This window comes from Zeus faber, assembly GCF_960531495.2.
Source record: "Zeus faber genome assembly, chromosome: 9".
Lineage (NCBI taxonomy): Eukaryota > Metazoa > Chordata > Actinopteri > Zeiformes > Zeidae > Zeus > Zeus faber.
Window position 1 is genome coordinate 28,127,137 of NC_137197.1, and position 12,957 is coordinate 28,140,093.

A 12,957-nucleotide genomic window follows, 5' to 3' on the forward strand; every position below is an offset into this window, starting at 1 on the left:
TCCCTCTCCTTACCTGTCCCATTAGCCCAACTCTATTCATCTGCGCACACAGCTGTTCCAGATCTGCAATCCAACCACTATATAAGCCTCTCTCACCAGTCACCCATTGCCAGATTGTCTTCGATGCTTGAACCAGACTCTCCAGCGTTCTCTGGACTGATTCCCTGCCTGATTCCCTGCCTGCCCTCCGCCTGTCTTCTGTCTGCACTCCTCGTTATCGAACCTGCCTGTCCCCGACGACGTATCCTGCCTGTCTTCCGTCTGCTCTACAAATAAAGGACATTACCAAATATCCCTGCCTGTCTTTGTGCTGCAATTGGGTCCTAACCACACCCATTACAGTACAACAATGGACCCAGCACACAACCCCAGGTTGCTGGCACGCCTGGGAAGGGTGGAGTCACAGCTCCAACACCAGAAGGCTGTCCGAGCCTCCACCTCAGCGGACGTTCGGCTAGCAGCGGCTAGCCAGGAGCAAGGGCTCGCCACGCTAGCTGCCCAGGTCCAGCAGCTCGCCATCGCTCTTGGTCAGTTCATCCCGCCGCCTGCTTCCCCGGACCCACCTGCACCGGCCCAGCCTGGGTATCCCCTGGAGCCCCGGGTGGGGGTTCCAGAACGCTACACCGGAGATGCAGACGGCTGTAGTCCATTCATTACGAACTGTTCCATCCTCTTCGCTCTGCAGCCCCACACCTTCGCCTCCGAGGATGCCAGGGTGGCGTTCACCGTAAATCACCTGACGGGCCACGCTCGGCTATGGGGAACGGCCGAGTGGGAACAACTCACACCAGCCTGCTCCTCCTTCCACGCCTTCGCCGCCGAGCTCCGCAAGGTGTTCGGGGTGACATAACGAGGTCCCGATGCTGCTGTTGGTCTCCTGGGTCTCAGTCAAGGGTCCCGCTCCGTGGTCGATTACGCGATCGACTTCCGCACCCAGGCTCGACTGAGTGAGTGGAACCCGGCAGCCCAGATTGACGCGTTCCTGATGGGATTAGCAGAGTACGTGAAGGATGAGCTAGTTTCCCACGACCTGCCCACCTCTCTCGATGGCATCATTGAGCTTGCTTCCCGTATCGACCGACACATCCAGGCTCGGCAGCGAGAGAGGCGTCAGAGGCTAGTGGAGCGCCGCCCAGCAACCCGTCTTCCAGGTTCCTCCGGGCCGCCAGCTTTTCCGGCCCGTCAACCCACGAGTGAGGCCTCTCCCATGCGGGTTGGCCGGTCCAGCATCACCCCAGAGGAGAAGGAGAGACGCCGGGTGGGGAACCTTTGCCTCTACTGCGGTCTAGCTGGACACTACATTTCCGGGTGTCCGATAAAAGGGCCGGGCTCGCCAGTGAGGGAGGAGGTCCTGGTGAGCCACACCTCCAAATCCCCCTCTAACCTACGCCCCCTCTGCCAGGCTCGGCTACTCCTGCCCCAAGGCTCACATTCCCTCGCCATACTTATTGACTCTGGTTCCGATGTTAACATCATCGACGATAACCTAGCACGGCAGCTGGGTGTCCGTCACGTTCTCCTGCCTTCTCTGGTTCCTGCCACTGCCCTGGATGGCCGCCTCCTGGGGACAGTCACCCATCAGACAGTGCCCATCCGCATGCTCCTGTCCGGCAACCACCACGAGACGATACAGTTCTGAATCCTGCACTCACCTCGTCACTCTCCTCCTGGGGTTCCCCTGGCTCCGGCGTCACAACCCACACCTCGACTGGACCACAGGGGCTATTCTGGGATGGAGTCCTGCGTGCCATCAGGTCTGCCTGAAGCAAGCCACCGCACCTCAGCCACCCAACAGCTCCGGCTCCGCACCCGACATGTTGGAGGTCCCTGCCGAGTACTTCGACTTCAGGGAGGTCTTCAGCCAAGGCGACATCCCTTCCCCCGCACAGGCCGTACGATATCGCCATCGACCTCCAGCCCGGCTCCACCCCCCCCCAGAGGCCGCCTGTACTCCCTGTCCGCCCCGGAGAGAGAGGCCATGGACACCTATATTAATGAGAAGTGTGAGTTTCACATCCCATCCGTCTCCTTCCTGGGGTACATCGTAGGGAGGGGGAGCATCCAGATGTACTCCACTAAGGTCTCCCCCGTCACCACCTGACCACCACCTGACACCCGCAAACAACTCCAGCGCTTCCTCGGTTTTGCCAACTTCTATCGGAGGTTCATCCGAGGCTACAGCACGGTGGCTGCCCCCCTCACAGCCCTAACTTCCTCCAAGGTGCCGTTTTGGTGGTCTGCCGCCGCCAACAACGCCTTCCTGCCTGACCCAGAACGGCAGTTCGTGGTTGAAGTGGACGCCTCCAACGTGGGAGTCGGAGCTGTTCTGTCCCAGAGAACCGCCTCCGACCAGAAGCTTCATCCCTGCGCCTTCTTCTCCAGGCGTTTAACCCCGGCCGAGAGGAACTACGACATCGGGAATAGGGAGCTTCTCGCCGTCAAATTGGCCCTGGAGGAGTGGCGACACTGTCTAGAGGGAACCCAGCTGCCGTTCCTGCCAGGAGACTGAACTCCCGTCAGGCCCGTTGGGCGCTCTTCCTAACAAGGTTAAATTTCTCCCTCTCCTATTGGCCGGGGTCACGCAATATCAAACCTGACGCCCTGTCCCGGCAGTTCCAGGGGGAGGAGGAAGACGCTGCTCACCCTGACACCATTCTACCCTCCTCCCGTCTAGTTGCTACACTCACCTGGGAGGTGGAAGGGAAGGTCAGAGCCGCCGCCCAGGACCAACCTGGACCCAGCGCATGTCCGCCCGACTGTCTGTTCGTCCGGTCCGAGGTTCTCCAGGGGCCCACAACTCCCAACTCACCTGCCACCCGGGGATCCAGCGGACGAAGGAGGTCGTCCAGCGTCGCTTCTGGTGGCCCTCCCTGGGTGAGGACGTCCGAGGGTTCGTCAATGCCTGCCCCACCTGTAACCAGCACAAACCCTCTCTTCTTGCTCCTGCTGGTCTCCTACACCCACTGCCGGTTCCTCATCGCCCCTGGTCTCACATCTCCGTGGACTTCGTTACCGGTCTGCCACCGTCTAGCGGCAACACTACCATCCTGACCGTGGTGGACCGGTTTAGCAAGATGGCTCACTTCGTGCCTCTACCGAAGCTCCCGTCGGCCAAGGGCACCGGCAAGCTATTATTGTCCCCAGTTCGCCTCTGTCTTCTGGAGGGAGTTCTGTGCGCTCCTGGGGGCCACCTTCAGCCTCTCTTCAGGGTACCACCCCCAGTCCAACGGCCAAACGGAGCAGAAGAACCAGGAGATGGAGACGGCCCTTCGCTGCATGACATCACAACACCTGTCGTCCTGGTCCGAGCAGCTTTTGTGGGTGGAATATGCCCACAACACCCTGACCAGTTCGGCCACAGGCCTCTCCCCCTTCCAGTGCGCCTACGGCTTCCAACCGCCTCTGTTCCCGGCTCTTGAGAAGGAGGCTTCTTGCCTGTCCGTCCAGGCCTTCATTCGCCGCTGCCGCAGGACCTGGACCCGGGCCCGGGCCGCCCTCCTCCGAGCCGCTGGCCGCAACGCCTCTGCCGCCAACCGTCGCTGCTCCCAGGCTCCGGAGTACCAGCCGGGCCAGAAGGTCTGGCTCTCCACCCCAGACCTCCCCCTGAAGGTGGACTCTAAGAAGCTGGCTCCTCGGTTCATCGGCCCATTCAAGATCAAGAAGGTCGTCAACCCAGTGGCAGTGCGGCTCAAGCTCCCCAGGTCCATGCACGTCCATCCCACCTTCCACGTGTCCAAGGTAAAGCCAGTCCGGGAGAGTGCTCTGGTCTCCTTGGCGCCTCCTCCGCGCTTCATTGACGGGGGTCCTGCCTTCTCTGTCCGCCGTCTCCTACGTTCCCGCCGGCGTGGGAGAGGCCTGCAGTACCTGGTGGATTTGGAGGGTTACGGCCCGGAGGAGAGGTCCTGGGTCCCTGCGAGGCACATTCTGGACCACACCCGCATCAGGAGGTTCCATCAGCGCCGGGTCAACCCTCCCGACCGCAGACCCCACCACCTCTCTTGTCTGCGTCCTCCAGCGATGTTTCAGAGGCGGAGGATGTCGACCCTGGGGATCCCTCCTCCGATGAAGACGTGGCCCATTTAGCGGAGGACGAGGAGATGGACGGGGTCTCCAACTACTCCGATGAGGATCACGTGGCCCTTTTAGCGGAGGACGTGGAGATGGACGGGGTTTCTGACGAGTACTTGTTCATTTATCAATGCCCAAGGTTAATTTGCCAACAAAGAACTTGATAACAATGACAATAAAATAGTATTCATATAATGTAGTATATTAGAACATAATAGCGTAATATTGGTACTATAATATCCCCATCCCAAACACACACACACACAACAGTGCAGGTGCAGGGCTCAGGGTGCCAGTAGACGCAGTTCAGCATGCTTAACCTTTGACCTCTGCCTCCAGCCACTCATGACACTCCTGCCTGATGGGTTCATAATGTCTTTTCTGCATGTTGTGGACAAACACACACACACACACACAACAGTGCAGGTGCAGGGCTCAGGGTGCCAGTGGATGCAGTTCAGCATGCTTAACCTTTGACCTCTGCCTCCAGCGACTCATGACACTCCTGCCTGATGGGTTCATAATGTCTTTTCTGCATGTTGTGGACAAACACACACACACACACACACACAAAACAGTGCAGGTGCAGGGCTCAGGGTGCCAGTGGATGCAGTTCAGCATGCTTAACCTTTGACCTCTGCTTCCAGCCACTCATGACACTCCTGCCTGATGGGTTCATAATGTCTTTTCTGCATGTTGTGGACACACACACACACACACACACACACATATACGCAGACACATAGCATACACGCATACACATGGTTGTGTGCAAATGTACTACAATAATTATCTTTCCCAGCAGAGGGAGCAGTGGATCAATGCTGAGGAGTGTGTATGTGTGTGTGTGTGTGTGTGTGTCTCCCTTTGCCATCGTGTGTGTTTGGATGTACGTGTGCACACTTTTACATCTGTAAATGTATGTTTATGTTTCAGTCTGTCTGTCCTCTGGCTCTCCACTCATCCCCCCAGTGTGTGTGTGTGTGTGTGTGCGTGTGTGTTTCTCATATGCGCAGCACTGCAAAGCACATGTGGCGAGGGTATGTGGAGGGCAGGGAGATTCCTTTGAGAAAGAGAGAGAGGGAGCCTGAGAGAGAGAGAGAGAGAGAGAAACAAAGAGAGAGAGAGAGAGAGTAAAAAAAGGAAAAAGTAGGAAGAAGTTTTTAAGCAAAAAAGAAAGATCAGAGAAGGGAGAGCAGGAACGAGAGGGCAGAAATTGCAATGGAGGACAAGTTAATGATGGACAGAGTGAGTTGGAAAAGGCAGATAGAGAGTTGTGGACATCTCTGAGGATGAGTGTGCCAGCGGGGTCAGTCCGGTGTGCGGTTCGGAACGAGTCAGGCATAAGGAATGATCCGGCAACGGATCCGAGGATCCGAGGCCAGAGAGGAGGGAGGGAAAACGGAGGGGATGGAGAGGAAAACTCAGATGAGAAAGAGAGATAAGCTGGAGACAACGGAGGAACTGGAAATAAAAGGAGAAACAATGACTGGCCTTCCATATCTTATGAACATCTTTATTTTATTCTGACTCAACACTTTCAATAAATACAAAATACAAACCAGCTTCATATTCTTAAACAACACTGATAAAAAAAAATTGTAGGGGGGGGGACACAATTAATACATACCTAAATAAAAAAATAAATGACAGACAGGTCACACTAAAGGATCCATTAGGCCAATTTTTTATCATTTGTGAAATGCGTGAATTTCACTATTGTGAGTCAATGCAGGACACCAGTCATATTCATTGGCTGACAGTATGTGTGTGTGTGTGTGTGTGTGTGTGTGTGTGTGTGTGTGTGTGTGTGTGTGCGCACGTCTGCATTTGTGTGTTTTTATAGTTATTTTCGAACCCCACCTTGCCACCCAGAAAGTTTACTGTGTTGCATGTCTGTGCTACCGATTAGTGGTAGTCTTTGTAAATGGAAAACACACACACACACACACACACACACACAAACACACACACACACACAAACACACACACACACACACACTCACACACAGATTCACACACTCACAGACACGAAGACAATTTACCAAAACATTTCTCGTCATCTTCAACGGAAGACAGTGGAAGGCTGCACTTCGAAGAGAAGCCCTGTCGAAGGAAGTCCATAGAAAAAACTCAGTTTTGACAATGAACGGCCAACCCAAACACCTCAAACACCCCAGAAGGCGTTTTTTTTTTTAGGTGCCCGGGGATGATGATCCATGAAACCAAACACTGTTGTCGATGATTGTGAGAGTGAGCGGGATATCAAAAAAAATGAAGGCAGCAATTTGGAGGGTTTGCGACTTCCACCCGGTAGCTCTCGTCCCTTTCTCTCAGTGAGTCTTTGCGGAAAGAGGAACTTTTTTTTAATATGTATATAAGCACCCGCCCGCCACTTCCCCCCTCCAAAAGAATCTCTCTTTTCTTTGTCCGTTTACAATCCAGAGGCTGACAACAAGGGTGGGTTTGGGGGGGCAGGGCGCACGGGGTCCATGGGGTCCACGGGGTCCACATGGTAGCAGTCAGGGTGTGGAAAGGGGGCTGCAGGAGGGTGCAGGCTGGGAAAACCAGAAGCTTCTGGAAGCGACTCAGTGTCTCCAGCTCTGCTTCTTCTCCGGGGCCTTCTCCGTCAGGTCGTCCTCCTCCAGCGCTTCTTTGGAATCTGGGCAGGCAACAAAAACGAAATGAATTATGATCACGGCCACAGGTTAGGGGATGTGGAGTCGTGCGTGTGCGTGTGTGTGTGTGTGTGTGTGTGTGTGTGTGTGTGTGTGTGTGTGTGCGTGCGTGTGTGTGTATGTGTGCGCGGCTCTCACTGAGGCACTCGGGGCAGCACTGCTCCTCCTTGCGGGTGATGTTGTCACAGGTCAACACCGGACACTGTTTGCGTTGACATTTGGTGACTCCGTGCTGCACGACGGGAGAGAGGGTTAGGGAGTCAGGAATACATCAGATGAAGCCAGTTGGGAAAGGACAACCTTCTTATAAAGCGTAATTGCTTTCTTTTTTTTTGGCACAAGTGGTTCTTATTTCCTTCACCTCTCCATCAATCCTCCATCTCTGAGAACCATTGTGGCCTTGAATTCATAGGAGAACCTCAGAAGTGTCTGATTGTATTACACACTGCTCACTATATAGTATACATGTATGTATTTGCATCAAATGGACCCTACACCGGTGGATATTGCACATGGTTCCCCATGGTTACCACTGTTAACCATTTAAGAGCACATAAACTTCAAGCTATTGTGCCAGCAGGCAAAGTCATCTAAAAGGGACAGGACCACTTACATCGCACCAGCAGTTGATGCACTTCATCTCCCCGACCAGGGGCACCCTGGGGTGCCAGTTGTCGCTGTTCTGGTAGTAGTTCTTGCCGAACTTGCAGTGGCGGGTGTCATCTGCCTGCATCATGTCGGTGTGCTCCAGCCCCGCGGGACCTTTCTCCTCCTCGGGACACTCCTTGCAGCAGTCGGAAGGGTTCCTCCGGACGGGACGGCTGCAGGTCAGAGCCGGGCATGTCACCTTCTCGCAGTGCACCTCGCCCGTCGACCCCTGTGAGAGGAGAGAGAAAGTAGGAAGAAAGGAAAAGATTAATTATTTGGAACGATACTGATATGTGATATGCATCCAGCATCGTTTAACCCCAACCCTAACCAAAGGATGGCCAACACTCACTCCACCACTCTACAATTTCATACAGTGGAATTCAGCCATGCTATAGCCTCTTTAGGAATGGCACCCCAAAATGTCCACTGGACCTTATCCAACCTCCCCCTTGAGAATTATTAGAAGTTACCACCTTAAGCAGGTGCATCAACCCTTTTTTTTTTACCTTGCAGGTGCAGACGGCACACTTGATGTAACCGAAGGGGGGGACGAACGGATGCCACATGGTCCCTGGGGCGTGCATCTTCTGGTCCCCCTCAAAGTAACAACCTGGGGCAAATTTTGGTATCAATTCGAAGACTTTAGATGACATCCGAACTCCGCTAGAACACTCCCCAGAAATTTCAAGTTCACACAAATGATCGAAACGCAACACGTAGCGGCGCCTCTGGTCAGCTGGCGTGGAGGGAACGAATGAAAGACAGAGGTAAAGGTATGTGAGGAGGCAAGGAGTGGCACGGATGATAGCAAGAGCAGCAGGGGGCCAGACAGGTAGAGAGGGGGAGAGAGAGAGAGGGGGAGAGAGAGAGAGAGAGAGAGAGAGAGAGAGAGAGAGAGAGAGAGAGAAGAAGAAGGGAGAGAAAAGGGGTGGTGGGTGGGGGGTGGGGTGGGGTGGGGTGGGGGGGAGGGTGGGTTGTAACTGAGATGTACCTTCGGGATGTTCTTCCAGCTTCTCAGGGGCTTTCCCGTCCCTGGACTCCTTCCTCTCTGCAGGGGGAGGAAGAAAGGAGATCAGCTTTCCAAACTTTACAATTGCCATGTGGGTGGGAGAAAGGTCTCTGGGGATGCACCCCAGAAATAAGTATAGAAATGTCCAAGCAAGCAAGGAACTCCGGATTGCATGCAGAATAAAAAACATGGTATCCTGATTTATAGTATAAGCCAGCTTTTTCCCAACCTATGGGCCCATAGGCCCACAGGTCGCCATATCATGGGCAAAACACACTGATTTTATTGAAAAAAATAAATTATTAATTAATTACTAATTATTAATTACAAAAACGTTTTGAAATGTAAAGAAAAAATATTTTGTGGTATTTTTTCTTTAAAACCTTCAAAAATGCATCATAACTGGTAGATAGGAACTAATGTTTGGGCACACTACATCCAAGCCGGACCATGATCGACGTGCACCTGTACATTTTTTAACTTCCCGCCTTTCAAACATAGAAGAAAGGTTCAGAGAAAGTATAGCGCTGAATATTTATCAATCATTTGAGATTTTTTTGGACAGGCACGGAAGACGAACCGTTACCGCTGTGCGTGGTGTGTTCCGAGATTTAATCAAACAAAGCTCTGAAGCCATGTAAACTGCGCCGTCACCTCGAGACAAAACACCCACAGTACATATGCAAGCAACGGACAGCGCTAATTGGTCCAACTCGAGGCAGGGAGTTTTCTTAATGTTTGTTTGTCTTACAGAGGAGATTGGCGCACGGGCTCATGAGCAGCCCAGGTGCAGAACGTCATTCCTCCTGCTCCCGAGAGGACTATTATCCAGAATAATTATAATAAATCCCCATTCTCCCTCCCTAAACCCTTAGCTATGGGAGAGTCTTCCCACAGGTAACGGTTTAGGGAGGGAGGCGGAGTCTTTCTGGCCTTGGTGCGCCGACATGGCGAGAGTTTTAGTGTTCATTTCAATATTTGGCACGCAGGCCACAGTTATATACTGTATATGACTGAGGATTTATTATAATAATTCTGGATAATAGTCCTCTTGGGCGCAGGAGGAATGGCGTTCCGCTCCAGGGCTGCTCAGGAGCCCCTGCGCCAATCCCCTCTGTAAGACAAGCAAACATTAAGAAAACTCCCTGCCTCAAGTCTAACCAACCAGCGCCCGCATGGCCCGCATTCAGTGCAGCTAGGCGGGCGTGGGAAAAGGGAACCGTGCTGTCGTCCGCAGCCGGTGCTTGACCACGCCCCTTTGTCCGCCTCAGTTATTTTTAACCCATCTCTTTTGCACTATTGCACTGTATGTATGAGAATGCATATGATTGTTAAATTTTACGTCCTCTGAGAACGCACTGTTTGGCTCCCCGTATTACTTCTGGTTGGACGTGGGCCGCGAACACTTTTGAGATTTTCAAGTGGGCCACGAGTCCGAAAAGGTTGGGAATTTTCTGGTATCAGCAAACACATTCTGCCAGTTCATATCTCTCTCTCTCTCTCTCTCTCTCTCTCTCTCTCTATGTCTCTCTCTCTCTCTTACCATCGCAGATGGGGCAGCACTTGTCATCGAGCTGGATGGTGCGGGCGCAGGTCAGCACGGGGCAGATGACCGGATCGCAGATCACAGTGCGCTTCTACAGGAGAACAAGGAATAAATGAAGAGGTGAATAAATCACTACACCATAAGGTGTGGACTGACGGTACGGGTAATGGTTTTGTGCCCCGCCCCCCTATTTACCTGGCAGCTGCAGGAGAAGCACTTGTCGTAGTTTGGGGTCCACTGGGAGCCATGAGCGTGATGCTGGTTCTCAAAGAAGCAGGTGTGGGGGTCCTTCTTCAGCTCCTCAGGATCCCTCACAAACATGTCGTCGAACTCCGCCTCATCCACCGCCTCCCCCCTGGTCCCGAACTCGCAGTTGTTCGACACGTGGACCTGTGATAGATCATTGAGGGGAGAACAAAAATTAGGAAGAAAAATTGGCGAAGAAAGGGGAAAGAAAAGATTCAAGTCGGGGAACGGGAAGCGATCATTTCAAGGGGGAGGAAGCCGAGAGGGTGGGAAGTCGGGAAGTCGGGAAGGAAAAAAGTTGAGAGATTGCAACATGAGTGATTAGTGCTCCACACCTGACTTGAGGCTCGTGTCAAGCTCACTTGATAATTGGGTCTTAATGGAGCGTTCAGCACACTTTCCACTCTGCGCTCTCTAGCAGATGGCTGTTTAGGTGACGGGCCTGTTTGCTATTAAAACAGCTGGACACTGCGTGTGTGTGTGTGTGTGCGTGTGTGTGCGTGTGTGTGTGTGCGTCTCTTCCGAGAGACAACACCTGCAAATGTACTTGTGTGTCTGCACTAGTTGCACTAGTGGACGTGTTTCCCGTGTTGTTGCACCCTCAACCTAGTTACCTTTCCAGCATCAAAGACCTAGAAAGCGGCCAAACACCTGCCGGCGAAACCGTGTGTGTCGGTGTGGGCCGGCGAGTGCTGAATGTGAGCAATCACGCAGACACATAAACACTCAAAGACAACTTAAGGAGCACCAGAGGCATCTCGCTCTTACTGTGGAAAAATCTGGAGGCTGTGTTTACCGGCGCTGGCTCAGCCTGGTTGCTGAATAGGGCTGGAATTTAAAATTTGCAATGGTATGTCAAGACTTAGAAATTCAAGAGACCCAGTGCCCGGAAATGCCGAGCAAAAAAGAATGCATCTAATATCTTCCGTTCGCTGGACGTTGTTATGTAGGAGCGGAATACTGGCCAAGCTTGCGTTTTATTGCTTAACAGCTATAAAATGGCTGTCCCGTAACAGTAAAAGAGTTGTATTTTTGATGGGGTGAGGGTCTTGCTACCGTGACCGTGCTACAGCTGTAAAACGCTGATGTTAACGCCGTTTTTTGTGGTTTCGGGCCGGGCCTGCCGTCAACATACCCGTCCTCGTATCTCTCCGCGGGGGTTGAGCTTCGTGCTGACTTGGATAAAGGCCGTTCCTCTGTCCAGATGCCGTAGCAGCTCCGCGCTGATGTCCTTCAACACGCCTTGGGCCTGGAGAAAAAGAGCAAAAGATGCAACAGATGAAAGAGAGGAGATGTGGGTGTTTTTGTTTGTTTTGTCTTGTGTGCAGACCAACAAGGGTGCAAACCTCTGTGCACTGCAAATAATTTATCCTTAAGCCAAGAACAGAAAAATGGTTTTGCTTCTTTGATGACAGATGTTTTACAATGCGATTTCACGCACCTGTGAGCCATAGAAGCCCGTCAGCAGCCTCTTGTGGGTGTCGCTGCTCTCGTCCATCTCGCCGATCTCGGCCAGTCCGTGGAGGTGTGCGTTGACGGTGAGGTCCTCCCCCTTGCTGAGGCCCACCACCACGATTTCGTAGTGCAGGTGACACTGCTCGTCCACAGAGACCCAGGCATGGCCGCCTGCGCCCGTCCTCGCCGGAGGGGCCACGAACTGGCCCGCCAGCGGGGTGGGCAACTCTAATAGGAAAGGGGAAAAATATAAAGAGTCAAGACCAAACTACATCTCGCGGCACAGTTTTGCCACGTGGCGGGAGCTGCATCGTACACGTGCATGGCTGCATTAGTCCCTCACCATGCCGGGGCGCCTCCAGGCCACTATAGAGCAGCGCCCTGATCTGTCCGCGCAGTTCACCCTCCGGGCTGTGCGCCGTGGCCACGTTGATGAAGAGCTCGTTCTGCAGCAGCATGTGGATGTGACGGGCCTCCAGGCGGCTCCAGCTGCCCAGCGCCCGCCCCGTGGCGCCCTCGTACTCCGCTGTCAGGTCGTACAAAACTGAGCGCTTGTGGCGGCGCCGTGGCTTCACCTCGATGGTCAGGCCCACCACCTCGCTACTAAGCCCTGCCACCTGGACCTGTAGAGTGGGGTCGGCAAGGACACAAGGTTAGAATTCAGCTGCGGAACCAATAGCCCAAACTTCTCAGATTCATCAAGTTTCTTCTTTAAAGTCATTACGTCTAGCGTGGTAAGGACCATTACAAGATGTACTTTCTCAACAGACCGAAGCCATATGAGTGCACCCGGGGGGTGGGTGGCCTCCATGGCTTTCTCCTTTGTGGATGAGAAAGCTTGGGAACAAGGTGGCGTGGTATAGCCAAAACAAACACCCCACTCCCAACTAATGATGGTGGTGGGTTGGGGCGGGGAAAATGCGTACCTGGTAGTCTAAGGTGCCGTTGTCGTAGAGATTAAAGACGGCGGATCCCACCCCGCCTGTCTTCCCCGGGGTCAAGGCGTCGCCGCTGGACATGACGCTCTGGATGGCTAGAGGGGGAACAAACACGGTAAATATGCAACATTTTCCTGCACCGCATTCACATTTCCCCTGGGGATTCCCCCTCTCCTGACCCATAGCTCAGTCTAATAGGAAAGTAGATGAAGCAACGATACACTTACGTGGTTGGAGGAGGGAGTTTCACAACACACACACACACACACACACACATATATACTCAAACACACACTAATCCCTTTACCAACTACGATTCACTTAGCAAATAGGTTCAAGCGAACCCGCAAATTAGGGGTTACGGGA

At 53.3% G+C, this 12,957-nt stretch overlaps 1 protein-coding gene across 1 annotated transcript in view; it reads right to left on the reverse strand.

Annotated features, from left to right (window-relative positions):
- Window positions 1-5,568: 5,568 nt before the first annotated feature.
- chrd (chordin) overlaps window positions 5,569-12,957 on the reverse strand; it is an 18,358-nt gene continuing 10,969 nt past the window's right edge. Inside the window, 11 exon segments of the mRNA XM_080007483.1 lie at window positions 5,569-6,730; window positions 6,885-6,978; window positions 7,360-7,623; window positions 7,904-8,007; window positions 8,389-8,445; window positions 9,950-10,043; window positions 10,148-10,342; window positions 11,334-11,447; window positions 11,640-11,881; window positions 11,997-12,276; window positions 12,580-12,686. Coding sequence (XP_079863609.1) covers window positions 6,657-6,730; window positions 6,885-6,978; window positions 7,360-7,623; window positions 7,904-8,007; window positions 8,389-8,445; window positions 9,950-10,043; window positions 10,148-10,342; window positions 11,334-11,447; window positions 11,640-11,881; window positions 11,997-12,276; window positions 12,580-12,686 — 1,625 coding nt within the window. The 3' untranslated portion in view covers window positions 5,569-6,656.